This window comes from Nyctereutes procyonoides, unplaced genomic scaffold (genome assembly GCF_905146905.1).
Source record: "Nyctereutes procyonoides isolate TBG_1078 unplaced genomic scaffold, NYPRO_anot_genome, whole genome shotgun sequence".
NCBI lineage: Eukaryota > Metazoa > Chordata > Mammalia > Carnivora > Canidae > Nyctereutes > Nyctereutes procyonoides.
In genome coordinates, this window is record NW_026575126.1 from 60,379,518 (window position 1) to 60,405,686 (window position 26,169).

The 26,169-nt window shown below is 50.8% G+C and overlaps 3 protein-coding genes across 5 annotated transcripts; 2 read left to right on the plus strand and 1 right to left on the minus strand.

Moving 5' to 3' along the window:
• The first annotated feature begins 3,182 nt into the window (after positions 1-3,182).
• On the plus strand, positions 3,183-5,447 carry MYL11 (myosin light chain 11). Its single transcript, XM_055340632.1, has 7 exons — positions 3,183-3,287; positions 3,909-4,004; positions 4,238-4,313; positions 4,517-4,621; positions 4,728-4,806; positions 5,110-5,158; positions 5,250-5,447. The coding sequence occupies exons 1-7, from the start codon at positions 3,285-3,287 to the stop codon at positions 5,352-5,354; spliced, it is 513 nt and encodes a 170-aa protein (XP_055196607.1). The 5' UTR covers positions 3,183-3,284; the 3' UTR covers positions 5,355-5,447.
• Positions 5,448-5,900: 453 nt separating this feature from the next.
• On the plus strand, positions 5,901-23,494 carry ZNF48 (zinc finger protein 48). Of its 2 annotated transcripts, none has more exons than XM_055340957.1 (3): positions 5,901-6,105; positions 19,031-19,157; positions 20,874-23,494. In XM_055340957.1, exons 2-3 carry the CDS (start codon positions 19,046-19,048, stop codon positions 22,673-22,675), a joined length of 1,914 nt encoding a protein of 637 aa, XP_055196932.1. In that variant the 5' UTR covers positions 5,901-6,105; positions 19,031-19,045; the 3' UTR covers positions 22,676-23,494. The 2 variants fall into 2 exon arrangements, with proteins under 2 accessions (XP_055196932.1, XP_055196931.1); XM_055340956.1 differs by lacking the exon at positions 5,901-6,105 and adding an exon at positions 18,528-18,863 and having other exon boundaries at positions 19,031-19,124.
• On the minus strand, positions 6,115-10,317 carry SEPTIN1 (septin 1). Of its 2 annotated transcripts, none has more exons than XM_055340960.1 (11): positions 9,603-10,317; positions 9,330-9,426; positions 9,156-9,242; positions 8,821-8,944; positions 8,392-8,526; positions 8,180-8,297; positions 7,267-7,368; positions 7,053-7,152; positions 6,651-6,816; positions 6,322-6,408; positions 6,115-6,216 (listed from the first exon to the last, which is right to left on the minus strand). In XM_055340960.1, exons 1-10 carry the CDS (start codon positions 9,603-9,605, stop codon positions 6,342-6,344), a joined length of 999 nt encoding a protein of 332 aa, XP_055196935.1. In that variant the 5' UTR covers positions 9,606-10,317; the 3' UTR covers positions 6,115-6,216; positions 6,322-6,341. The 2 variants fall into 2 exon arrangements, with proteins under 2 accessions (XP_055196935.1, XP_055196934.1); XM_055340959.1 differs by having other exon boundaries at positions 6,322-6,412.
• Positions 23,495-26,169: the final 2,675 nt, after the last annotated feature.

Consider the following 26,169-nt stretch of genomic DNA (forward strand, 5'->3'; position numbering starts at 1 on the left):
CAAGTACTCTCAGCCTCCAGTCTGTCTTTAATTTTCATCTAGGCCAGCAACCAACCTCAACACTCAAAGCCTAGGCGACTATAACCAGAGCTCCCAATCCTCTAAGCAGCCCATCTCCCTGGATCCTCCATTTCCTATGGGAATCCCAAGCCCTAAGTCCCTCTTCTCAGCCCCCCATCTATCTCAGCTCCTCCCCAGAATCTAGGCTCTAATTCCTTGGACTTCATCCTCTGAGTGTGCCCCCCATTCTAAAAAAATTTTTTTTTAAGATTTTATTTATTTACTTGAGAAAGAGGCACAAGCAAGAGGAGTGGCAGAGAGGGAGAAGCAGGCTCCCCGCAGAGCAGAGAGCCTGTGGTGGGGCTCAATCCCAGAACCTTGGGATCATGACCTGAGCCAAAGGCAAAGCTTAACTGAGGCAGCCACCCAGACACTACCCCTCCCCCCAGTTCTGGTGGGTATCCTAGACCCCAAACCATGAATTCCCAGTAACATGAATTCCCATATCTGTGTTCTTACTGTTTTGGGGATGAAGGACCTGTTCCATCAACTCCTCTCCCATCACTGCCACACCTCTCTGTACTCGTTTTTTTTTTTTTTTTTTAAGATTTTATTTATTCATGAGAGAATAAATAGCTCCCTGCATGGAGCCTGCTTCTCCCTCTGCCTGTGTCTCTGCCTCTTTCTCTCTCTCTCTCTCTCTCTCTCTGTGCCTCTCATGAGTAAAGAAATAAAATCTTAAAAAAAAAAAAAAAAAAAACCCGCTGAGCCAGCCAGGGATCCCTGTAGTCCTCATTTTCTGCTAAGAAACCAGACCTCCGTGGGATGCCTGGGGTGGCTCACCGGTTGAGAGTCTGCTTTCCGCTCAGGGTGTGATCCCAGGATCCAGAATCGAGTCCCATACTGGGCCCCCTGCCGGGAAGCCTGCTTCTCCCTCTGCGTATGTTTCTGCCTTTGTGTGTGTGTGTCTCTCATGAATAAATAAACAAATTTTTAAAAAAGAAAAGAAACCAGACCCCAGTCTCATGAGCCCCCAGGATACCATAGATCACAAACACAAAGCTCTGACTTTAGGAGTCCCTCCTCTCTCGGACCCCCATCCTTTTGAGCCTCAGAGTTAGAGGGCCCCAATTTTCCATACAGAGTCCACCATCCTAGAATTTCAGTCAGGCCAAACTCCCAATGTCCCAGATCCTCCTTGGTTTCTGAGTTCTTTCAGGCTATTTGCTCCCAGCTCAGACCCAGATCCTGTGTATTTCCATTCAGAGTCTGAGTTAGACATACAGCTCCTGATCTCCTTCTTATTTCCACACTTTCCTTTTGACCCAAACTACCTGAGTACTTTCCCCCTTCCCCTCTTTGGGGTTTTCCTCCCCTCCCAGAACCAAGGAATAAGTGGGCTCCTCCCTGGGCCTAGACCCCCCTGGTAACCGTATAAGGTGAGGCAGCTGTCATTGGAAGCAGGGAGAGGCTAGTGTAGGAGGCCAAGGGCAGCTGCTAAGTTTAGGGTGGCTCCTTCTCTCTTCTTAGAGACAACAGGTGGCTGGGCCTCAGTGCCCAGAAAAGAAAATGTCTTAGAGGCATTGGTATGAGGCTGGAGGAGGGAAAAAGGAGGAGGTACTTTCCTTAGGACATCAGGTCCTAGAGGGAGCAAGAGAAGGAGGAGATGGGTGTCCTTGCCAATCTTGGCCTCCCAGGGCTTCCTCAGCCACTATTTCCCCAGGAGAGGGTACCTCAAAGTCACACAAGCAGCCGAGCTGGTTCTTGCCTAGAATGGGGAAAGGAGCACTAGCCATTCCAGCCACCCAGAAGGAAGTGACCAACTAGCATCTCTCTTGGTGTCTCTGACTCCCCTCCTCTGAATTCTAACTTTCACAATAGGATCCAATGAAATGATTATAGACTCACATTAGATTATGTTCTTCAGTTTCAAACTTTTCCAAGGCTCCCAAGTTCTTAGCCCTCACCTCAGCCTGGCATGGAAGACACTTCAATCTCTGGTCTCCAGCCTACACCCTCTGCTCTAGCCTTGTCACCATTCTAGCAACTTGACCTTTCCCTTGTCCAGGTCTTTGCCTATCTGTGCTCTCTGTTTAGCATGCCTGCCCTTCTACTTTCACCTAACTTCTCCTGGTCTTCATAAAATCATTCCCATATCCTCAGACAAGGCTGCTATGCCCTCTACTTCTGTGCTCCAGATCAGCTGTTCTTTTTTTTTTTTTTTTTTCAGATCAGCTGTTATGGCATTTTCGTAGTTTATCCAGTCTCCACAGATAGAATGTAAGTCCACCAAGGCAGGGCACAAATATGAATTGTAATGATTATATTTCACTAAACTGTTTCCACATAGTGTTCATATCCACAAGTTCTGTGGGATGGGGAAAACAAGGCCCATGTTTGGTGCAGAAATTATTTAAAAATAAAAAATCGTTTTAAAAATACAAATAAGGGCAGCCCAGGTGGCCCAGCGGTTTAGCGCCGCCTGTAGCCCAGGGCGTGATCCTGGAGACCCGGGATCGAGTCCCACGTCAGGCTCTCTGTGTGGTGCCTGCTTCTCCCTCTGCCTGTGTCTGCCTCACTCTCTCTCTCTCTGTGTCTCTATGAATAAATAAAATAAAATCTTTTAAAAATACAAATAAATAGAAACATAAAAATGTTAATTTCAAAATGAGGAATGTTTTTTAAAGAAATAAATAATAAATAAATCTGGAGCCACCTCACTCAGGTTTATCTTTCTCCCAGTATTACTTTTTTTTTTAATTTTTATTTATTTATTTATGATAGTCACAGAGAGAGAGAGGCAGAGACACAGGCAGAGGGAGGCTCCAAGCAGGCTCCATGCATCGGGAGCCCGACGTGGGATTCGATCCCGGGTCTCCAGGATCACGCCCTGGGCCAAAGGCAGGCGCCAAACCGCTGCGCCACCCAGGGATCCCTTCTCCCAGTATTATGCATTAGTTTGGGTCTTCTCTGAACTCTGGCATATTCGAGCCCCCTTTTGGGAAAGTGAGCATCCTTTCCTGCCTGGGTCCTAGTGAGACACACATCCCAAGACCTAGTCACTCCTCCCTCCCTGAGCTCCAGCTGCTGCCAGCCCTCCAAGAAAGGAGAAGCCCTGAGCAGGGCTATTTTGGTATCTGGGGTGGGCACCCACAGGGCTAAGGTTACCCTGGTATGTTGAGGGCTCCCTGGGGCAGGACTATATAACCCCAGAGGGATTGTCACAGGCTGACTCTGCTCCTTCCCAGCCAGAGCCACTGCCTTGCCCCCAGGAGACTGAAGCCATGGTGAGTGAGAATCCCCCAGCCCCTACCCAGATCCCTCAGACCTCAAGGCAGCCCCACTTTTTATAAGTAGCTGATTCCCAGTCCAGTAAGAGGAAACAGATGAATCCTCCCTTTCTTGGCATTGCTAATGGGGAGCGTACAGAAAGATGGCCTAAGTGATCCATCCAAGGATAATCTGCCAAGACTCTCCATTCACAGGAGACCCTCCTCTCTCAAAGCATGCTGCATACTTTCCTGTACTCCTTTCTAAAACCCTCTGGGCAGAGTCAGGCAAGGATTCCAACTCTCATTCTATACATGAGAAATTAGAGGTTCAGACAGGGTGAATGAGCAGATCAGGGTCACACAGCAGGTTTGGGACTCAGAGGAGACAAGCTCTGGTCACTGAAAAGGAGATTTGTTGAGGAGTCCCACATGCTGTGTAGGATGGAGGATAGGAATTTGGGGATGCAACCAAAACAAGTCCCCTCAGCAAAGAGGTCATAAGGAGAGGAAAACCTAGAACCAAAAGAGCTGCTTTTAAAAAAAATGACTCAAAGAACCCTGAATCTAATCCATTGCCTCCAGAGAGATGTAGGGATTCACCCATGGACCACTTTGCCCATCCCTCACCCCCCCCAGGCACCCAAGAAGGCCAAGAGAAGGGCAGTGGCAGAGGGCGGAAGCTCCAACGTCTTCTCCATGTTCGACCAGACTCAGATCCAGGAGTTCAAGGAGGTGCGTAAGGGGAGAAGGGAGACTGGAAACTGACCAAAGGCACCCCTTGCCACCTCTCCCTGGAATGTGCACCTGTTTAGGGGGAGGGGAAGGGTTTAGAATTCCTTGCTTCCCGCCCTGCTTGGCATGTAAGAGAACAGCTGGCAAGGGGCCAGAATCTGATCTGCCTGGGCTAGGGATGCTGAAGCCTGGCCACAGGGGAACTAATCCCTCCCTGCCCCTGCCTTCCACAGGCCTTCACGGTAATTGACCAGAACCGTGATGGCATTATCGACAAGGAAGATCTGCGGGACACCTTCGCAGCCATGGGTGAGTCCCTTCTCCTACCCATAGAGACTCAAGGCTGGAGAGTACTGGGAATTCAGGAGCCTTGGGTTTCAGCGCTGCCAGTTCCACCCCAGGACCTCAGTCCACCCAGAAGAAAAAATGGGTGGGATGATCTTAATTTATGGGAAGGATCAACCAACCCTTGGAGGAAAGATCCCACTCCAGCTTCCCCCACCCTACTCCAGGGCGCCTCAATGTGAAGAATGAGGAGCTAGATGCCATGATGAAGGAAGCCAGTGGTCCCATCAACTTCACCGTCTTCCTGACCATGTTTGGGGAGAAGCTTAAAGGTGAATGAAATGTCCTGGGTCTAAGCCCCCAGATGCCCCTACCCACACCTTTCAGGGACAGAACCTTCAGAAACCCTTCTGCTTCATGTGCCTTCTGACCTTCCAGGTGCGGACCCTGAGGATGTGATCACTGGAGCCTTCAAGGTCCTGGACCCTGAGGGGAAGGGCACCATCAAGAAGCAGTTGTAAGTGACCCTTTCCAACTCAAACACAGAAAGCCTCCTTAAATTCTTACCAAAGCTTAGGTATAAAAGAGAGGATAAGGGAAAAATTAGGACTGTGGAAATGGGCAATAGGATTACACTATCACAGCACATAGGAGAGGGGAAGAGCAAAACCGAGAAGCCCAGACTGGGAGACCAGTGAGGGATCTGGAATGACTTCGGTTTTCAAGTTGATACCAGGAATGGCAACCAGGATGAGGTGGGAGGGACTGGAAAGGAACCACGAAGCCCAATCTCAACTCCCCATATGTCACCTCTCCGCAGCCTGGAGGAGCTGCTTACCACGCAGTGTGACCGCTTCTCCCCGGAGGAGGTGAGCAGGGGAGGGGCCGCGAGAAGCAGAGGGAGGGGGGAGGGGAGCATACGGAGTCGGTAGGAGACGCCGCCCCTGAATCTTTCCGCAGATCAAGAACATGTGGGCAGCCTTCCCCCCCGACGTGGGAGGCAACGTGGACTACAAGAACATTTGCTACGTCATCACGCATGGCGACGCCAAGGACCAGGAGTAGGGGACCCTCTTAGGCTTCTGCGGGCCAACGCCTTCCTGCCAGTCCGACCCCCACCCCGACTCCTAATAAAACTAAACTGGTCTTTGTTTATTAGCGGCGGCGCTTTCAGTGCGTTTGTGGGAGAGGGACTCAGGTGGGAAGCTGGCCCGAAACACTGCCTGGCCCCAAGCCAGCGCCCAGCCGATGAGTAAATAGTGGCCCGGAGGCCTGGGGTCCGGGTGGGGCGGTTCCAAACGCTACATCCGCTACACCCGCCACTTACCCCCGCTGGGAAAGTAAGACTCTGGTGGTTTCAGGGAAACTACTTGTTTTTTAAATATTTACCCATTTATTTATTTGAAAGAGAGAGAGAGCGCAGGCGCGAGCAAGGGGAGGGGCAGAGGGAGGAGAGGGAGAGAGAAAAATCTCCAGCAGACTCCCGCTGAGCAGGACCTGCCTCTCCCCCCCCCCCCCCCACTGGATTCTATACCCTGAGATCATGACCTGAGCCAAACTCAAGAGCCTCACGCTTAACGTACTGGGTCACTCCGGCGCCCTGAAACTCATTTTATTGAAGTCACAGCTTGAGTGAAGGGGGCGGGGGGGCTAGGGGCGGGGCTGAAAGCTGGGGCGTGGCCATGGGGTGTGGCCAAAGGCGGGACTACAAACCCGGCATTGGGAGAACCTCTTAGCCCGAGAGCCCGGAGCCGAGTTGGGTCTCGCAGGCTGGGGCTCCAGGATTGGACGGGAACCGACTGAAGGCGGAGCCGAGGTAAAGCAGGGCCGGGCGGGGTCCTCAGAGAGTGTCCGATTGCTCTCCCTGAGTCTGGCTTTGCTGCATCTGGGCCTGCATCTTCTCCAGCATCTCTTGCATGCGGCGCAGCTGTGCGGGGCAAGATTGTAGGCGGTGGGACGGGGAGGCCATGGAGGGACTTCGAAGAAGACTTGGGGTTCTGGGGGGTTGGGGCAGAGCGAGGTACTTGCTCACCTCTTCATCTTTCTCACGGATCAATTTCTCTGTCTCCGCCAGAGGCAGCATGGGCAGCGGGATCTCTGTGGCGCTCTGGCGGGAGAGCTTACTAGGAGGCGGGGGAAAGGGACAGGGAATCAAGGGCGGGACCCTCGGTTAATGGTTGCGGGAGCGGAGCGGGGCGTGGGGCAAGGTTGGGGTCTAGGAGGCGGGGCCGTGTCCTTTCAATGCCATAAACAAAGTGGATAGGGAAAGATTCTGGGAGAGTGGTCTGGATGATGAAGGCCGGGTCCGGGACAGTGAGGGCCAGGCCTTGAGAGTCCCTAGGACTCAGGTCAGGCTCTCACCTACGGCTGGTTCGATCGCGAGCCCCAGGCCGGGCTAGGCTCTGTAGGCAGCTGGCCCGGTAGCCCTCGTAGAGAAGATCGTGGGTCACTTCCTTCAGGTCCTGCAGGTGTGTCTGCACCAGCATCCGTCGCAGGTTCAGGAAGTCGCAGTGATGTGGGTTCTCGACTGAGGGGCGGACCGGCGAGTGTCAGGGACCTTCGGGTCTAGCCCTACTGGGCCTGGTCGAGTCTGCCCAGATTCCTGCCCCCGTCTAGGTGAGGGTCTGAAGTCCAAGGATCCCTCTTTTGGCTCTTAGGATCCCTGGGACCAGAGATCGCCCCAACTTTACATGTTGGGTGCCATTGACTCAGAGGCATCTTGGGCTCCCCGCTGGCCTCAGAAAGCGTGCCCACCTTACTCACCCTCCACGGTACCCCAGGAGTAGCGGCGTCCCCTCACAGGCCGGGTCCCACGGTCCCTCACTACCTCGCAGGAACCAACAACTGCAAAAGGGATGCTTTCCTGAAAGGCACGAGTCAGGGGATCACCGGTGGCCCCTCTTGGGCAGAAACCTCGTTGTCAACCTCTGCAGCCGAAGCCCCGGCTTCTTTGCCCCATCCTCCTTTGCATCTTTACTTTCATCTCTGCATCCTGCCTCTTGAAGTCCTCATCCTCATCAGAGTCACAATCGGGGAACTGGTAGATGTTGATCTCTTCCTCTTTCAACTGGTCCCTGATCTAGGAGCAGACAGTGAGAAACAGAGGCTGTGAGCAGCAGACACTGCATGGCTGGAGACAGTGAGATAAGGTACCAGGTGGTCAGAGGCAGGTGACATGAAAGGCAGATGGTGACATACAGGAGGCCCCAAACCAAAATCTCAGAAGGGTGCCTGGGCTGGCTCACTCAGTAGAGCATGTGACTTTTGACTTCAGGGTTGTGAGTTCAAGCCCCATGTTGGGTGTAGAGATTACTTAAGATCTTGGGGCCCCTGGGTGGCTCGGTGGGTGAAGCATCTGACTTGATTTCAGCTCAGGTTTTGATCTCAGGGTCATGAGCTCAAGCCCCTTGTTGGGCTTTAAAAATTTTTTTTAATTAAAAAAATACTTTTTTTTAAATCTTAAAAAAAAAAAAAACCCTCAGATAATGAGAGAGATATATATGGTGAAAAAGAGACAAGGCACCCTAACAGGGATGACTGGGGCCTGGGAAGATTATAAGATGAGGCAAATACCAAAAGCCCAAGAGAGAGAGGCCTAAGCAGAAACAGTGAGAGAGGGCTCTGAAGTTACGATGGGGGTCATCATTCCTTGCTGCCACCCTCAGACAGACAGGCCTTACTTAGCCAAACAACCAGTCCAGGGATTCTATTCCGAGCCTCCAGCTTCTTCAGCCAGCTTACTACCCACCTTCCTCAGAAACTCTCTCCTGCAGTGTGGTTTGACTCATTTTGCTTCCTTTCCCAAGATCAAAGAAGTCAAAGCTGATTTCAGGTTTGATAACAACTTTTGGCTTCATGTAGGGCCAAAGATCGGAGGTTACCAGACATACCTTCTGCTTGAGAGCCTGGGTCTCCTTAGGCATCAGGGCATCTGCTTTGCCAATGACTGGGATGATGTTGACCTTTTCATGCACTGCCCGGAGGAAGGCCACATCTAGGGGCCGGAGCCTGCGTGGAGTGATTGGTCAGGGCTCAGCCTTAGGCCACGGAAACCCTCCCTGCCCCTCCCCAATACCCCAACCCTCGAGGGTGTCCCCCAGACCCTCGGCCAAAGGGTGAGATGAAGTAGAGGCAGCAGTGGACACGGGAATCCTGAATGTTCTTCCGGTTCAGGCCACTCTCATCCCTAAGATACTGCTCAAATTGCTCCTCAATGAAACGCACCACAGGCAGCCAGCTGGGGTGTGGGGCAAGAAAGAACAGTCAGAGGGGAGGGGCCACAGGGCAGGGAAGGGGTCAAAGCTAGCCAAGACCCTGGAGGTGGCAACTAGTTTCTTGGGCTCTAACCAAAGACATCAAAGGAGATTGATGAGGTGTAGGTCAGCTCTTGGGAAGCCACATGGCCACCAGATGCAGACCCACCTTTTGGGGAGGGCAGGGGCAGAGCAGACCAGTCCTATAGCTGACCCCTCAGCCTTCACAGAGTAGCCACATGGGGAAGCTTAGCCCGCGCTCCTTCCGCTGTTCTCACCAGTCTGAACAATCCACGGAGTCCCCAAAGCCAGGTGTATCCACCACTGTCAGCTTCACCTTAATACCCCCCTCCTCGATCTCCACACCCCGGCGCTCGATGGTCAGTGTTCGTGTCAAGCGAGCTGTGGGGATCAGAAGTGGTCAGGGAGCTTCGCAGGGGTCTGAGCCAGGTTTCCTTTCTCAGAATCCCAGTTGCCCCCACCCATTTTTTCAGGGGAGTCTCAGAAAAGCACTGAGCTACCTGAGTGCCCCCCAGAAGTCAGGGGAGACCCAGATGAGTGCCACCTGGGGATAGGGGAGACAGAGGACCTGGAGAGGACAGGAGGGTCTTACCGCTGGCCTCTGGCAGTTGCCGGTCCTCATAGAGATTGGTGAGAAACAGGCTGTTGATGAGGGTGGATTTTCCCAAGCCTGACTCCCCTGTGGACAGGACAGACCCACCTGGTCAGGTGAGGAGACAGCCAGGGTCTCTTGAGGACCCAGTCCCCTGTCCCAAACCCATCGGACCTGCCACCATGAGTGTGAAGTCGAAGCCCTTCTTGACGGACTTGCGGTGCAGCTGATTGGGGAGGGCGGCGAAACCCACATACTCCTTGTCCTGTTGCTAGGGGGCAGACAGTATGAGGCTGCTGGGAGCGGCAGGCAGGGCCCCCAGTGTAAGCTGACTTCTCCTTGGGAGTGAGGAGAAGTCAGCCTACCATGGGTTGACTTGTGCCTGGCTACTCCGGGGTTTGGGGGCTGAGGGCAAAGATGCCTGTATTCCTGGGCAGAAGGACTTACCATGGCCCTGCTAGCTGTCGCTGCACCTGCTGTCTCTCCCCACTTCCTCTAGTGGGGCAGGAAGTTGAGTGTGGCAAATAAGGGGGCGGGCAATGTAGGAAGCTGAGATGCTCGAACTGGTGGGGAAAGCCAAGACCAAGAAAACCTGGGAGTTCTCACTTTCTGGATCCCTTGGCTATGTCCTCTTGGGAAGCTTCAACACCTCAGTTCTCTGCACACCCTTATTCCAAGCCCCCACTGTGACCCCATCACCCTGGTGAGAGGTGGGGTATAGGCAGAGAGGAAGGAAGCAGATTGGTGTCTTTAGCAAGTGAGATGAGGCTTTGACTGAGATGGTTAAAAAAAAAAGTTCCCAGAGTCTAAGTGGACCAAAAGTCTTAACAGGATTAGGGGTGGAAGGGGCCATCAGTTTTCCTTACCAGCTCATCCAACTGATTTTTTTTTAAAGATTCTATTCATTTATTCATGAGAGACACAGACAGAGGGGCAGAGACATAGGCAGAGGGAGAAGCAGGCTCCTGGATGGGGAGCCCAATGCAGGACTCAATCTCAGAATCCCAGGATCACGCCCTAAGCTGAAGGTAGATGATCAACCACTGAGCCACCCAGGTGCCCCTGCTTCATTTTTTTCCCCATGCAATTGGTTCTTTTTCTTTTTCTTTTTTTTTTAAGATTTTATTTATTTATTTGATAGAGAAAAAGCACAAGTACATAGAGTGGCAAGCAGAGGAAAAGGGAAAAGTAGGCTCCTCACTGAGCAGAGCCCAGTTGGGGGGGGGGCGGGGGGGGGCTCCATCCCAGAACCCTGAGATTATGACCTGACCTGGAGGCAGACACTTAACTGACTGAGCCACCCAGGTGGGATTAATGCAAGGGATTCTTTTTTTTTTTTTTTTTTTTTTAAGATTTTATGTATTTGAGAGACAGAGAGAGCACAAGCAAGTGAGCAGCAGAGGGAAAGAGCGAAGCAGTCTTCCAGCTGAGCAGGAGCCCAAAGCCTGGCTCCATCCCAGGACCCTAATGTGCTACTGTATGCAATTTTTTGGTGTGTATGCATTTTGAAAAATGTGTAGCGGGTATCCCTGGGTGGTTCAGCAGTTTAGCACCTGCCTTTGGCCCACGGCGTGATCCTGGAGTCCCGGGATCGAGTCCCACATCGGGCTCCCAGCATGGAGCCTGTTTCTCCCTCTGCCTGTGTCTCTCTCTCTCTCTCTCTCTCTCTCTCTCTGTCTATCATGAATAAATAAATAAAAGAAAAACCTTAAAAAAATGAAAAATGTGTAGTATACAGTGCATGTTTACACAAATGATTATATATATGAATGCATATTTGTTAACTTTTTCATTCAGCACTATTTTTTTAAATTTTATTTATTTATCCATGAGAGACAGAGAGAGAGGCAGAGACATAGGCAGAGGGAGAAGCAGGCTCCCCCAGGGAGCCCGATATGGGACTCCAGGATCACACCCTGAGCTGAAGGGAGATACTCAACCGTTGAGCCACCCAGGCGTCCCCAGCACTATTTTTTTTTCCCAGCACTATTTTTTTTTAAGATTTTTAAAATTTATTTATTCATAGAGACACACACACAGAGAGAAAGGCAGAGACACAGGCAGAGGGAGAAGCAGGCTCCATGCAGGGAGCCGGATGTGGGACTCTATCCCAGGTCTCCAGGATCACACCCTGGGCCACAGGTGGCACTAAACTGCTGTGCCACTGGGGTTGCCCCCCAGCACTATTTTTTAAAAGCTTTTTAAAAAAATTTTTTTAAAGTAATCTCTATATCCAACATGGGGCTCAAACCCATGACCCCAAGATAAAGAGCTGCATGCTCAGGACACCTGGGTGGCTCAGTGGTTGAGCGTCTGTCTTTCGTTCAGGCTGGGGTCCTAGGATTCAGTCCTGCATCAGGCTCCCCATTGGGAGCCTGCTTCTCCCTCTGCCTCTCTCTGTGTGTCTCTCATGAATAAATAAATAAAATCTTTAAAAAAAAAGGTATTTATTTATTCATGAGAGACACAGAGAAAGAGGCAAACACAGGCAGAGGGAGAAGCAGGCCCCATGCAGGGAGCCTGATATGGGACTCCATCCTGTGACTCCAGGATCAAACCCTGAGCCAAAGGGAGACACTCAACCATTGAGCCACCCAGGCGTCCCCAGCACTATTTTTTAAAAGCTTTTTTAAAGCTTTTTTTTTTTTTTTTTTTTTTTTAAGTAATCTCTACACCCAACATGGGGCTCAAACCCATGACCCCAAGATCAAGAGTTGCATGCTCAGGACGCCTGGGTGGCTCAGTGTTTGAGCCTCTGCCTTTCATTCAGGCTGGGGTCCTAGGATTCAGTCCCGCATTAGGCTCCCCATTGGGAGCCTGCTTCTCCCTCTGCCTGTTTCTGCCTTTTTCTCTGTGTCTCTCATGAATAAATAAATAATTTTTAAAAAAGATTTTATTTATTTATTCATGAGAGGCACACAGAGAGAGAGAGGCAGAGACAGAAGCAGAGGGAGAAGAAGGCCCCATGCAGGGAGCCCGATGCGGGACTCCATACCAGTTCTCCTGGATCATGCCCGGAGCTGAAGGCAGACCCCCAACTGCTGAGCTATCAGGCATCCCTTAAATATTAAATTAATAATTCTACCGCTTAGGGTCACAATGGGGATTTTACAGCCTAATAGACATAAAGCTCTTAGTTCAGTATCCAATATATGAGATGAGCTCCCACAGAAAATGCTAGCTATTGCTAGCATTACTTGGGCAGAGGGGTGTGACAGTGCCACCATCTCAAATCTAGTGATTGCCCCTTGATGAGGATGTAGACAGTGAATCAGTCAGGGTTTCGGCCCTCTGGGGAGCCAGAGACAGCCACAGGTAAGTGTGTCACAGAGCACTGGTGCTAAAAATGTAGTGGAACAAGGAGATAAACAGAGGACTTCGAGAAGCTAAGGGAAGGGATAATTATACCCCTCCTCACTCCAAAACCCTTCCTCCTGCATTTCTTATCAAGCTGAGCAGGCCTAAAGTCTTAATTAAAACTCTGAGCTCCTCCCCCCTTGCACTCCAGGAGTACGTTTGACCCCAGAACAACACAGCTTTCAACTGTGATGATGGTGGTGGTGGTGGTGGGGTGTCCATTTGTATGCAGATTTTTTTTTCAATGAATACAGTACTATAAAGGTATTTTTCTCTTATGATTTTCTTTTCTTTTAAAAATATTTTATTTATTTAGGGACACCTGAGTAGCTCAGTGGTTCAGCATCTGCCTTTGGCTCAGGACATGATCCTGGGGTCCTGGGATTGAGTCCCACATAGGGCTCCCTGCAGGGATCCTGCTTTTCCCTCTGCCTGTGTCTCTGCCTTTCTCTGTGTGTGTCTCTCATGAATAAATAAATAAAAACTCTTTTAAAAAAAGGGTTTTATTTATTCATGAGAAACCCACACAGAGAAAGGCAGAGACAGGCAGAAGGAAAAGCAGGCTCCCCGTGGGGAGCCCAATGCAGGACTCCATCCCAAGACCCCAGGATCACGACTGGAGCCAAAGGCAGATGCTCAACCACTGAGCCACCCAGGCATCCCATGATATTCTTTTTTAAATTTTTAATTTATTTTTTAAAAGATTTCATTTATTATTAATTAGAGAGAGAGAGAGAGCACACGAGAGCATGAGCTGGGGGAGGGGCAGAGGGAAAGAGAGAAGCAGATTCCCCACTGAGCAGGAAGCCTGATACTGGGGCTCAATTCTAGGACCTCATGATCCTGACTTGAGCAGAAGGCAGATGCTTAACCAACTGAACTACCCAGGCACCCCTACTTTTTTTTTTTTAGATTTATTTTTATTTATTTATGAGAGAGAGAGAGAGAGACAGACAGACAGAGACACAGGCAGAGGGAGAAGCAGGCTCCATGCACCGGGAGCCCGACGTGGGACTCGATCCCGGGTCTCCAGGATCGCACCCCGGGCCAAAGGCAGGCGCGAAACCGCTGAGCCACCCAGGGATCCCCCCCCCACCTTTTTAAAAGATTTTTATTTATTTGAGAGAGAGAGCACAAGCACAGGAGGAGGGGGAGGGGCAGAGGGAGAGGAACAAGCGGACTCCCCGATGATGAGGAGCTCAATACTGGACTCAATCCCAGGACCCCAATATCATGACCTGACTCAATACGGGACTCAATCCCAGGACCCCAAGATCAAGACCCAAGCCAAAATCAGATGCTTAACTGGCTGAGCCACCCAGGCATCCTTCTTATGATTTTGATAACATTTTCCTTTCTCCAGCTTATTTTATTGTAAGAACACAGTATGTAACACAGTAGTATTCATTTTATTTATGAATTTATTTATGAATAAATAAAATCTTAAAAAATATATATGCATCTAATATCACTACCATAATATAACCCCATTTTGATTTTTATCCTTCTAGATTTTCTCTCATCCCTTTAAATATGAATAAACATATTTACAAAACTAGGATCATACTATAACTTTGGAATCATTTTTATCACTGCATATGTTCTATATATCTTTCTATAATAAATATTTATAATTTTTAACATTCATTTATTTTTATGAGGATGACATTTAACAATTTGATATAGAGTGGTTTTTCTTTTTCTTTTTTTTTTAAAGTTTTGTTTTAATTCCAGCTAACATACAGTGTTATTAGTTTCAGGTATACAACATGATTCAACAATTCCATACATCACCTAGTGCTCAACACAAATTCACTCCTTAGCCTCCCATCATCTGTTTAGTCCCTCTCTGCCTCTGATAACCATCAATTTGTTCTCTATAATTAAAAGTCTGTTTCTTGGCTTGTTTCTCTTTTTCCCCTTTGCTTGTTTTCTTAAATTCCACGTGAGTGAAACAATATTTGTCTATGATTGACTTATTTCCCTTAGCATTATACTCTAGCTCCGTCATGTTGCTGCAAAAGGCAAGATTTCATTCTTTTATGGCTGAGTAATAACCATTATATATACACACCACATCTTCTTTATCCATTCATTTATCAATAGACACTTGGGCTGCTTCTGTAATTTGGCCATTGTGGATAATGCTACTATGAACATTGGGGTACATGTTTCCCTTTGATGTTTTTATATTTTTTGGTTAAATATCCAGTAGTGGGATTGCTGGATTGCAGGATAGTTCTATTTTAACTTTTTGAGGAAACTTGATACTGTTTTCCACAGTGGCTGCACCAGTTTGCATTCCCACCAATAGTGCATGAGGGTTCCTTTTTCTCCACCTTCTTGTGAACACTTGTTTCTTGTGTAGCTGATTTTAGCCATTCTGGCAGGTGTGAGGTAAAATATCATTGTAGTTTTGATTTGCATTTCCCTGATGATCAGTGATGTCGAGCATCTTTTCATGTCTATTGGTCATATATATCATCATTTTTATAAAAGTTTAGTATTTAGATTGATTCCCATTTTTCCCAGTGATAATGCTGAGCTGGGATGGACATGTTTGTGGTGCCATCATTGTGTACTTGTCCAACCATTTCCTTAGGCCTTTCTATAAGGTGAATTACTGAGTCAAAGGAAGTCACATATTTAAGGCATTTGTGAATATTTTTTTTAACACTTTTATTTATTTATGATAGTCACAGAGAGAGAGAGAGGCAGAGACACAGGCAGAGGGAGAAGCAGGCTCCATGCACCGGGAGCCCGACGTGGGATTCGATCCCGGGTCTCCAGGATCGCGCCCTGGGCCAAAGGCAGGCGCCAAACCGCTGCGCCACCCAGGGATCCCCGGCATTTGTGAATATTAACAAGTTGCATAAAGAACAGGCTCTTAGCTTGCAGAGATGACATGAATTACTAGTGACACAATATTCATTTACATGCTTATTACTCCAACAAATTATGTCTAATCATCCATACAATAAGGTTTGGGGCCTGCTCAGAGAAAGGAAGATCCTACCTTGAGATTCCTATGGGGCAGTATATGGTAGATAGGTATTTTCTCATTTAATTATCTGGATTATTTATTTTTCATCTTGCCATTAAACCTGCATAGCTATTGATGGCCCCACCAGGCATCCCTGGAAGGGCTTCTGTATCTTTTGATCCGAATTCAGGTTCAGACCTAAGAAGTCCAGGCTTTCTCTAGCTAGTTCTGTGAGTGAGTATGGTATACAGACTGGCCACCTTTCAGAAGGTTCTCCAAGAGTGGCTGGCTTTTTGCCATTTGGTACCCCCTTATCTCTGTTTTCCATCACAAGGACCTGGCACGGGATCCGGGTGGCGCAGCGGTTTGGCGCCTGCCTTTGGCCCAGGGCGCGATCCTGGAGACTCAGGATCGAATCCCACGTCGGGCTCCCAGTGCATGGAGCCTGCTTCTCCCTCTGCCTTTGTCTCCGCTTCTCTCTCTCTCTCTCTCTGTGACTATCATAAATAAATAAATAAAATTAAAAAAAAAAAGGAGCTGGCACATGGTGGGCCCCCAGAATACAACTAAACGTATCATTCTATCTTCAGCTTCCTTTGCCTTCCTATTATGTAAACTCATGACACATTAAAACACAACTATTCTGTTTTTCTCTTTAAGGATAGGTCTTCACCATCTTTGGATCTCAGGCTTCTAGCACGTAGTAGGTTTTCAAATAGTGTGTAAGCAACTGTTCATTTCATTCCCTCTGCCTGAGTTCTTCATTCAGCCCCCACTTTAGCCCACTCTGGATTTTGCTGAAACCTTAGCTGTTCTGAAAGGATTGGCTCAAAAATGCCATCTTCTTTCTTGGTTGCTCCACCCAAAAAAGTAAAAAGCTGTTATCTTTGGCTAAGCACTTTACGCATACAACACATATTAATCCTGAACCATTCAAATTGGCTATTATCCTCCCCATTTTACAGTTTAGGAAAAGAAGTAATTTCCCTAGGGTCAAACAATAGTAAATGACAAGGTCAGGAATCAGCCTGCAGGAATGGCTTTAAAGGCAGAGTCCACAGCCACTAAACTCTACAGGTCTCTCTCTCTCTGCACTGCACTCCTATCATATTTTGTTCATCAGGTTGGTATAGAATCTGTCTCATCAGGATGCCTGGGTGGCTGCGTGGTTAAGCGTCTGCCTTTGGCTCTGGGCATGATCCTGGAGTACCGGGATAGAGTCCCACATCTGGTTCCCTGGAGTACCGGGATAGAGTCCCACATCTGGTTCCCTTCATGGAGCCTGCTTCTCTCTCTGCCTAGGTCTCTACCTCTCTACCCCTCCGTGTCTCTCATGAATAAATAAAATCTTAAAAAAAAATGTCTCACCACTTGCATATCTCCATTTTCTACTGGACTAAGGAGTTTTGTATTTTCAGGGCCTAGACAGCATCTAGATATTGATGATCCATAAGTGTGTGCTGATTGATGTCAGTGTCTAACATCCATGCCTACCAGACACCCAGAACTACGCTGACCCATTCCCACAGCTTAGAATTCTTCCTGCCTTCCCACACTCTTTTACTGGTGCATGTAACTTTTTCATGCCCCTATAATTCTTTTCTTTTTCATGATTGGCATGCTTGCCCCTGCAAACTGGTAGCATCCAAGGACGAATCTTACATGTGTTTCATCTTTATCCCAAACTTTTGGCTTTGCATTAAGGTGCTAATTAAATGTGAATTAATATACAAATCTGTCACCCCTCCCTATCATCAGATCATCTCTCAGGCACTCCCCTCTTCACCAAAGACAAGCTGGCTCAGAGTACAGATACCGAGGATCACACCCCAGGTCCCCTGGAACACAGACTCAGCCATGGTGGCACCAAACTGGAAACCAGGGTTTAATGTTTTAGGCTCTCCTCCTTGGGTTTGGCCTTTGTGGGGTTGTCGACCTGTCCCCTAGCCTCTTTCTTTGTGTCTCTCTTTGTCTCTGCCTGTTTCACTGTCTTTTGTTCCTCTGCCTCTGGGCCTGCTTCTCTCCAGATTCCCTTCCTCTTTTTTTTTTTTTTTTAAAGATTTTATTTATTTATTCATGAGAGACACAGAGAGAGAGGCAGCGACGCAGGCAGAGGAAGAAGCAGGCTCCCTGCGGGGAGCTCGATGTGGAACTCAATCCCAGGACTCCAGGATCACGCCCTGAGCCAAAGGCAGAAGCTCAACCACTGAGACACCCAGGCGTCCCTCCCTTCCTCTTCTTATAGCTCCTCCGACTGTGCTTCAGTGACTTTGTATCTATCTCTTGTTTCTACATCTCTTTGTCTTCGGCGGCCAAGCTTTTGCTCCTATATTTTTTGGGCTGCCGCTGTCTCTCGGTCTCTCTCTGCCTTTGTGTCCTCTCTGACTCGGGGCTCTTGGGTTACGACTTGGTGAGTCTCTGGCTCAGGGTCTCCGCTCCAGGCCCCTGGCCTGATTTCAACTGGCCCCCTCTCCCCATCATTTCTCTGGCGCCGGCCTCAATCCTCTACCGGCTGCTCTGGCCTCGGTCTCCCCTAGCCCAACCCCCTCCCCACCCCTCTACCGGCTGCTCCGGCCTCGGTCTCCCCTAGCCCAACCCCCTCCCCACTCCTCTACCGGTTGCTCCGGCCTCGGTCTCCCCTAGCCCAGCCCCCTCCCCACCCCTCTACCGGCTGCTCCGGCCTCGGTCTCCCCTAGCCCAGCCCCCCTTCCCACCCTACCCCCGGCCCTAGGCCTCTCGGACCGGCCGCGCTTTGTTTCCTGCATCTCAGCGCCCCGCCCCCGCCCCGTCTGGGGTCTCCGCCGCCCTCCGCCGCCCTTTGTTTGCCTTGGTCTCTCCCCCACCCCTTTCCCTGGGTCAGTCTTCGGATCTCTCTTTGTCTCTCCGGACCGGGGTGGCTGGCGCGGTCGGCCAGCCCCGGAGATCGGCGCGGGTGGCCCCACACAGCGACAATTAGGAAGAGTCTTCGGCCCTCATCACCCGGCTCCAGCCCAGCAGGTACATGGTTAATACCACCGAGTTCGGGCAACTGTCCTCGGCTTAGAGTAGCCCTGTCCGCGACTTGCGGCCTCCCGCCGGCCACCGAGCTCGGGAGGACGCGGGCGGCCCCCACAGGCATGCAGCTCCTCCCAGGTCCTAGAGCGGCTCGGTGCGGCCCCGCGCTTCCGCTTCCCGTCCCCGCCCCCGGCGGCCGCCCCCGGGACGCCTGGGTCCGAGCCCCCTCCCCATTTGGCGCGGAGCCCGCGTCCCGGGGCCGCCGGCGGCTCGGGCAGCGGAGCCCCGCCGAGGAGCTCGCGAGGGCGCCGGGGTGGCATAGTCGGAGGCGGCCAGTTGGAGAAGGGGGCGCTGCGGGCCGGAAGGAACAGCAGGTGCAGGGGCGGCCGGCGGCGCGGGCGGGGGTCACCGGGGACCGCGCCCCGCACCTCGGACCCGGCCGCTGTCCGGTGCCCGTGCTGACCGGCAGAGGGCAGCGGCAGGACGCCGCGGGCCGCACATGGCTGTGTGACCGTGGGATTGTGTCTGTCCCCTTGCTCAGGGCGGCGTGCGGGCGATGGAGCGCGCGGTGGAGCCCTGGGGCCCGGATCTCCAGGGCGTAGAGGAGAGGGAGCAGCTGAGAAGCGCCCGCACAGGTGAGGCCCGGGGCGGTGCGCCGCCAGGAGCAGGTAAAGGCCGGGTGGGGACTCCGGTGCCGGGCTCTGTTTAGCCGAGACCTAGAAAAATCGGACATGAACTGTGCTTCCAGAGGGAGGGGGAGGGGAGGAAAAGCCAAGGTTAGGGAGCTAGCGTTTCTGAGCACCTACTGTGCGTCAGGTGGTTGAGGGGCTTCATCTTAAGGACTCTCCGGGCTCCTGGACAGTCATCACCAGCTTCACCGCCTGTGCCCTACTTCAGGGCTCGTTTTATCTCATCCTGACAATTGCAACAGCCTCCCCACATCCCTTTTCTCTTCAGTGATGCACTCAGCAGCCACCTTGATCCAAGTCCACATTTAATCCTGGTTCCTTCTCAGACACCTTCCCTAGCTCCCTTCTGCCTAGGAATCAAAAGCCTTAGCCTAGTGTTTGGTCTGGGCCTTACATGCTTAATCTAATCCCAACATCCTTTCCAGCTTTATCTTCCATTCCTCTCCATGGTTTACTCTTTTCTGTGCTGTGAAAACTTGGCCCTATCTCCTTATTTATTCTCTCTCCTGAGAGCAGTTATTCTGAGCCCACAATTATAATTATTTGTGCTTGATCTTATCTCTCTACCAACCCTACGCATTTTGAGGGACAGGTGTGTGTCTGGGTCCTCTCAGGTACACACAAGGTGAATGAAGTAATAAATTACAGAATGAGCTAATATATAAGAAGATATGAGAGAGGGGCACCCTGGGACGCCTGGGTGGCTCAGCAGTTGAGCATCTGCCTTTGACTCAGGGCGTGATCCTAGGGTCCCAGGATTGAGTCCTGCATCAGGCTCTCTGCATGGAGCCTGCTTCTCCCTTTTCCTGTGTCTCTGCCTCTCTCTCGGTGCCTTCTCATGAATAAATAAATTCTTTTAAAAAAAAAATGAGTTGGACGCCCCGGTGGCTCAGCAGTTGAGCGTCTGCCTTCTGCTCAGGGCGTGATCTCAGTCTGGGTATCAGGTCCCGCATCGGGCTCCCTGTGGGGAACCTGCTTCTCCCTCTGCCTGTGTCTCTGCCTCTCTCTGTCTCTCATGAATAAATAGATAAAATCTTTAAAAAAAAAAAAGGTATAAGAGAAATAACAAATATTAAATTTTTCAAACAGAGACAGTATATTGTTCATGCATCGTTAACACAGGCTTGGGAATTGGACAGACCTGAGTTAAAAATGTGACTTTGCTATTTTCTAACCTTTTTTTTTTTTTAAGATTTTGTTTATTTATTCATGAGAGACAGAGAGAGAGAGAGAGAGAAAGGCAGCAATACAGGCAGAAGGAGAAGCAGGTTCCCCACAGGGAGCCCTATGCGGGACCTGATACCCAGACTGGGATCACGCCCTGAGCAGAGGCAGACGCTCAACTGCTGAGCCGCCCGGGTGTCCCTCCTTTCTAACCTTTATAACCTTGAGAAGTGACTTAAATTGTCTGTCTGAGTGTTCATTTCTATAAAATGGTAGGAGGAGGAGGAGGAATATCTAATAGCATTGTTTGCAAGTCTTCAGTGATGCTTCGATCAGTGACTGGCACATATTAAGGGCGTGTTATAAATTACCAATTGTTAATGAGATGCAGCAATAAGTGTTTCAGAAGTTTAGAGAAGAGAGACATCCTTGTAACCACAGATTGTCAAGGAAGAGTTCCTGGGGAAGTTGCTATCAAAGATAGGGGCTGAGCCAAAGGGCAGGGTCTACTATTCCCTTTTCTTTCCCCAGGTATAGGGAGTGAGAATGTGGAGATTTCTCAGCCGGATGAGTTTGAACATACCCCCCAGGAGGATGACTTGGGGTTCAAGGAAGAGGAAGATTTGGCCCCAGGTCATGAAGTAGGAAATGCCTCTCTCAAACCTGAAGGCATCCAGACCTGGGATGACTTGTGGGTCCAGAGAGAGGTACCAGGAAAACCTCAGGCTCGGGACGGAGGTCCCCGGCTCCTGGGAGAGCCACGTTGGGGCCAGGCTAGTGATCGGGCTGCCGTGTGTGGTGAGTGTGGCAAGAGCTTTCGGCAGATGTCAGATCTGGTGAAACACCAGCGGACCCATACTGGGGAGAAACCCTACAAGTGTGCGGTGTGTGGCAAGGGCTTTGGGGATAGCTCTGCCCGTATCAAACACCAGCGAACTCATAGTGGTGAAAAACCCTACAGAGCTCGGCCACCAGCCCAAGGCCCCCCAAAGATTCCTCGATCCAGGATCCCGGCTGGTGAGCGCCCCACTATTTGCGGTGAATGTGGCAAGAGCTTCCGGCAGAGTTCTGACCTGGTGAAACACCAGCGAACACACACGGGTGAGAAACCCTACAAGTGTGGCATCTGTGGGAAGGGCTTTGGTGACAGTTCTGCTCGCATAAAGCACCAGCGGACACACCGGGGGGAGCAGCCTCCCCGGCCCGTGGTGCCCAGACAGCAGCCTTCTCGAGCAGCCACAGCAGCCACACAGGGGCCCAAGGCCCAGGACAAGCCATATATCTGCACCGATTGTGGTAAAAGGTTTGTGCTCAGCTGCAGCCTTCTGAGCCACCAGCGCAGTCACTTGGGGCCCAAACCTTTTGGCTGTGATGTGTGTGGAAAGGAGTTTGCCCGGGGCTCAGACCTGGTGAAGCACCTGCGGGTGCATACAGGAGAGAAGCCCTATCTATGCCCTGAGTGTGGCAAGGGCTTTGCTGACAGCTCTGCCCGGGTCAAACACCTCCGCACCCATAGTGGGGAGAGGCCTCACGCCTGCCCTGAATGTGACCGCACCTTCAGCCTCAGCTCCACCCTTCTCCGCCACCGCCTCACTCATATGGAGCCCCAGGACTTCAGCTTCCCAGGCTATCCCTTGGCTCCCCTGATCCCCAGCCCACCCCCCAGCTCAAGCCCACCCCCACCTCCTCTTGGCACGAGCCCCCCTCTGACACCTCGAAGCCCTTCACACTCAGGTGATGGGCCTTTTGGCCTGCCTGGCTTGGAACCAGAGCCTGGGGGCCCACAGGCTGGGGAGCCTCCCCCACCCCTGGCAGGTGACAAGCCACACAAGTGCCCTGAGTGTGGCAAGGGCTTCCGCCGAAGCTCGGACCTGGTGAAACACCATCGTGTGCACACAGGGGAGAAGCCCTACCTCTGCCCTGAATGCGGCAAGGGTTTTGCTGACAGCTCGGCCCGAGTCAAGCACCTCCGCACCCACCGAGGTGAACGGGCTCGGCCGCCACCACCATCCACTCTCCTGAGGCCACATAACCCCCCTGGCCCAGCATCCACAGCCTCTCGACCCCGAGTCCGAGCCCAGCCCTCTGGACCCAGCCAGCCCCATGTGTGTAGCTTCTGTGGGAAGGAATTTCCCCGGAGTTCAGATCTGGTCAAACATAGGCGAACACACACTGGGGAGAAGCCATATAAGTGTGCAGAGTGTGGCAAAGGTTTTGGTGACAGTTCGGCCCGCATCAAGCACCAGCGTGGGCACTTGGTCCTGAGGCCCTTCGGGACAGGGGATGGTCAGTCAAGGCCCCTCAAGGAGGAGCCACCAACAGGACTGGAGTAATAGGGTCCAGGGAAGGTGGAAGCCCAGGAGACCAAAGGGAGGGTATCTGCTGCTTAAGCAGCAAATAAAGGGCCGGGGAGGTGGTGGGAGGGAGAAGAGGGGAAGAAATGGGAGAAAGGAGTGAATAGTTAGAAATAGAGATTGGAGACAATGACCTTGAAGCTCAGGAAACTGTCCTGGCTGGGCTCAGTCAGGACCTTGACAGTGTGGTCTATACCCCCAGCTTCTAGAACACTGCCTCATATTCTGAATAGTGTAGGCACTTAATACTTATTGAATGAATAAACTGGCCTTAGCCTGAGGGCCCTTAAAAAACTCTAAAATCTGCTGCCTCTTAACCTGTTAAGAATTGATCCCACACAACCTTGCCCCTAGGAGACCAGCACCCTGGCCAGCACCAAACAGGGTTGGTTTGACCTTATCAACTGCAACAGTAAGACTTAAGAAGGAGTTTCGGGTGGTAGAAAGGCAGGGGCATCTTGAACCTTCTGATGGGAAGAGCTTTGCTCTGTGGATCGCAGTACCCAGGCTCAGGCCACCAGACATGGTCAGCCAGTGGGACACCCTTGGACAGCCCAGATCTTATCTGCCTGGAGAACCCCAACCCGCCCTGACACCTGGACACTGGCAGAATGGACCAGAGACCGCAGAAGGTCCTACGCTCCATGCCAAGCCCAGGTCCTGGTGGACATCAGCAGAGACAAACTGGCAGGGAGACGAGCAGGACTGGAGTGAGGAGAGGCCAGGGAAGCTCCAAGGCAGGACAGCCACATCTCCATGTATCTCCTCACCAATAAATTTTCTTGTCTGAAACTTGGACTCTGTGCTTGTGTGTGTGTGTGTGCAGGGTGAGGGGTGGAAAAGACGTCAAAGCCTCACCACAGGTGAAGCCATGTGTAAACTTGTGAGGGTCTCTTGCCCTCTGAGCCCGTCAAATAAAAAAGTTGGAATAGGCCGCCGCTTTTTAGCTGTGACATCTGGTTTAAAGAAACGGTCACCAGGTCTGTCAGCTGATGCCCCAGACCTGCGTTCTGGGTACCCACAGGCGCCACCTACGCCACAACGTACAGCGCAACCCCTAAAAGGAAAAACGCGTGGCGCCACGGGGTGGGCTGGGGGGACGCGGGGGAGCGGAGGGGCAGGTCGGTGAGCGCTGTTGCTGTGGCGACAGGTGGGGAAGATGGCCGTCTGTGTGGTGCAGGCGCAGAGGTCCCCGACGCTGAGGCTCTGCCTCCTGGGAAACCCCGCCTCCCTGAGACCCTTTTTTATTTGTCGAGAAACAGGTCACTTGACTGTATAGTCCCAAGGGAGGATGCCTCTTTATCCTCTGGAAAAATCAACCATATTTTCCCAGCGACCCACGCGTCACTAGAAGCAAGATTCCCAATTCCTGGCTTTTTCCGAGGAGGCCGCCAGTAGGGAGGAAGGGAAAGAGGAACTGACCTGATTGGCCGGGGACAAAAAAGACGAGGGCAGTTCACCCACCTAAGAAAGGAGTACGAGACTGCTTGGCAACTAAGCCAGCGGGGCGTCTCTGCTAGTCTCGGCGGGGGAACGCCCCCCCCCGCCCCCCACCTCAGAAGCTCTCGCGAGATCTGAACCATCGGCCGGGCTTCCCTGGAAACCAGTGAAAGCCGCCTGCGGCGCACTTCTTCCCGGTCTTCCCACCTCTGCCAAGTTTGTTAGACACACTCGAAACCCTAGAATGTTGCATTCAGGCCTGGGGTTCTTGGCGGCTTCGGTCCTTAGGTGCACACCCCCTGCCCCCCGTAGGCCTGAATGGAGGCCTTTGCGGGCGTTTGGAACATCGCTCCTGCTGGTTTCCGTGTTCCCCTGCCAACCAGTCGGCCTCCAAGCCCGCCTGCCGTGAACTTTGTAAAATTACATCTGTTCACTCCGCTATTAAAAACCCTGCCATATCTCTACATGTCTCCTCTGTAAAACCTAACTCCTCGGCATTCAGGTTGGTATTCAAGGTCTTCCATTTGTGTGGTTTCAGCCCTGCGCTTCTTAAATATTGCTTCCTTTCCCTGGAATGCTCATCCCCACTTCTACCCCCTCCCACTTGTTAACATCTGCAAGTCAGAACACTTCAAGGATGACTTTCTTCCTGAAGCCTTCCCTGAACTTCCAGCCTGATATAGAATCTACTTCTGAGCACTTGAAACTAAGAACTGCTTAAGGATAAATAATCACTCAACTACATTACCTACCCTGTGCTGGGTATGGGGGATAGAAGGATGAATAAAACAGAGTCTCTGCCTTCAGTGTTTATGGAGAACACAGACTTTGAACAAATTATTACTAGTGTAGGAAAGACTATGCAGGAACCATACATACAGAAGAGAATCCTACCAGTTTGAAAGGCCTCCCTAAAGAAGTGGCAGCTCTGTTTATATTTCTTAAGATTTTATTATCATTTTTTTTTATTTATTCATGAGAGACACAGAGAGAGAGAGGCAGAAAGAGAAGCAGGCTCTATGCAGGGAGCCCGACGTGGGACTCGATTCCGGGTCTCCAGAATCACGCCCTGGGCCGAAAGCAGGCTCTAAACCGCTGAGCCACCCAGGCTGCCTGGCAGCTATGTTTAGATCTAAGGACTGACTTGGAGTAAGCTAAGAAAGGAGTGGGGGATGGTATAGGAGCCAGAGTCTTCCAGGCAGAGAGAAGAGCATGCTCCTAAATCCTTGGGCATTCAAGAACGGAAGTAAAGTTCTAGCGAGTCTGAAGGCAAATAGCAAAATGCAGAGCAATGAGGTGTAGAATAAAGACTTTTCCAAATTCAACTTTCTACCTCTCAGTGCCAACAGGAGCCTGGCACACAACAAGCCTCACTAAATACTTTGATGAACAGTGTCCTTGGAACATGATGTGCTCTTCACAAGATTTCAGAGTCCCTCAAGCTGCTACCTCCTTGTCAATATGGCCAACTCCTACTCATCTTTGAAGGTCTTTCACATTTATGTCCTCAGCCAGGCCTGCACCCAATAACCACTCCCTTCCAAGGGGGCTATTCAGTTATTCCCTCATCTTAGCTTTTCCTTTCATATGTATAATGTATATATTTATATTTATTCATATATATTTATATTTTTTATCACAATCTTTTTTACTATACTATGATTTTTAAGATTATTCATTTATTTATTTGACAGAGAGAGAGAGAGAGCGCGCTGATCAAGGAGCCTGACGCTGGGCTCCATCCCAGGACCCTTGGGATTGTGACTTGCACTGAAGGTAGACGCTTAACCAACTAACTGAGCCACCGAGGTGCCTCTTGACTATGAGATTCTTAAGAACAGAAACTAGATCTGACTTCAGGTATATACTTGTACATGTTCGTAGAGCAAATGGACAGAAGTCCTTTTCCTCCTTCTGCAAGCATCTATTCCAAGCCTCCCATAGCTGGAGACCCTTCCCATGGTGACTTTCACTGTTCCCAGCTGGGTCTCCTCACTGATTGAATCAGGGCAAGCAGGTCTTGCCTTTTGAAG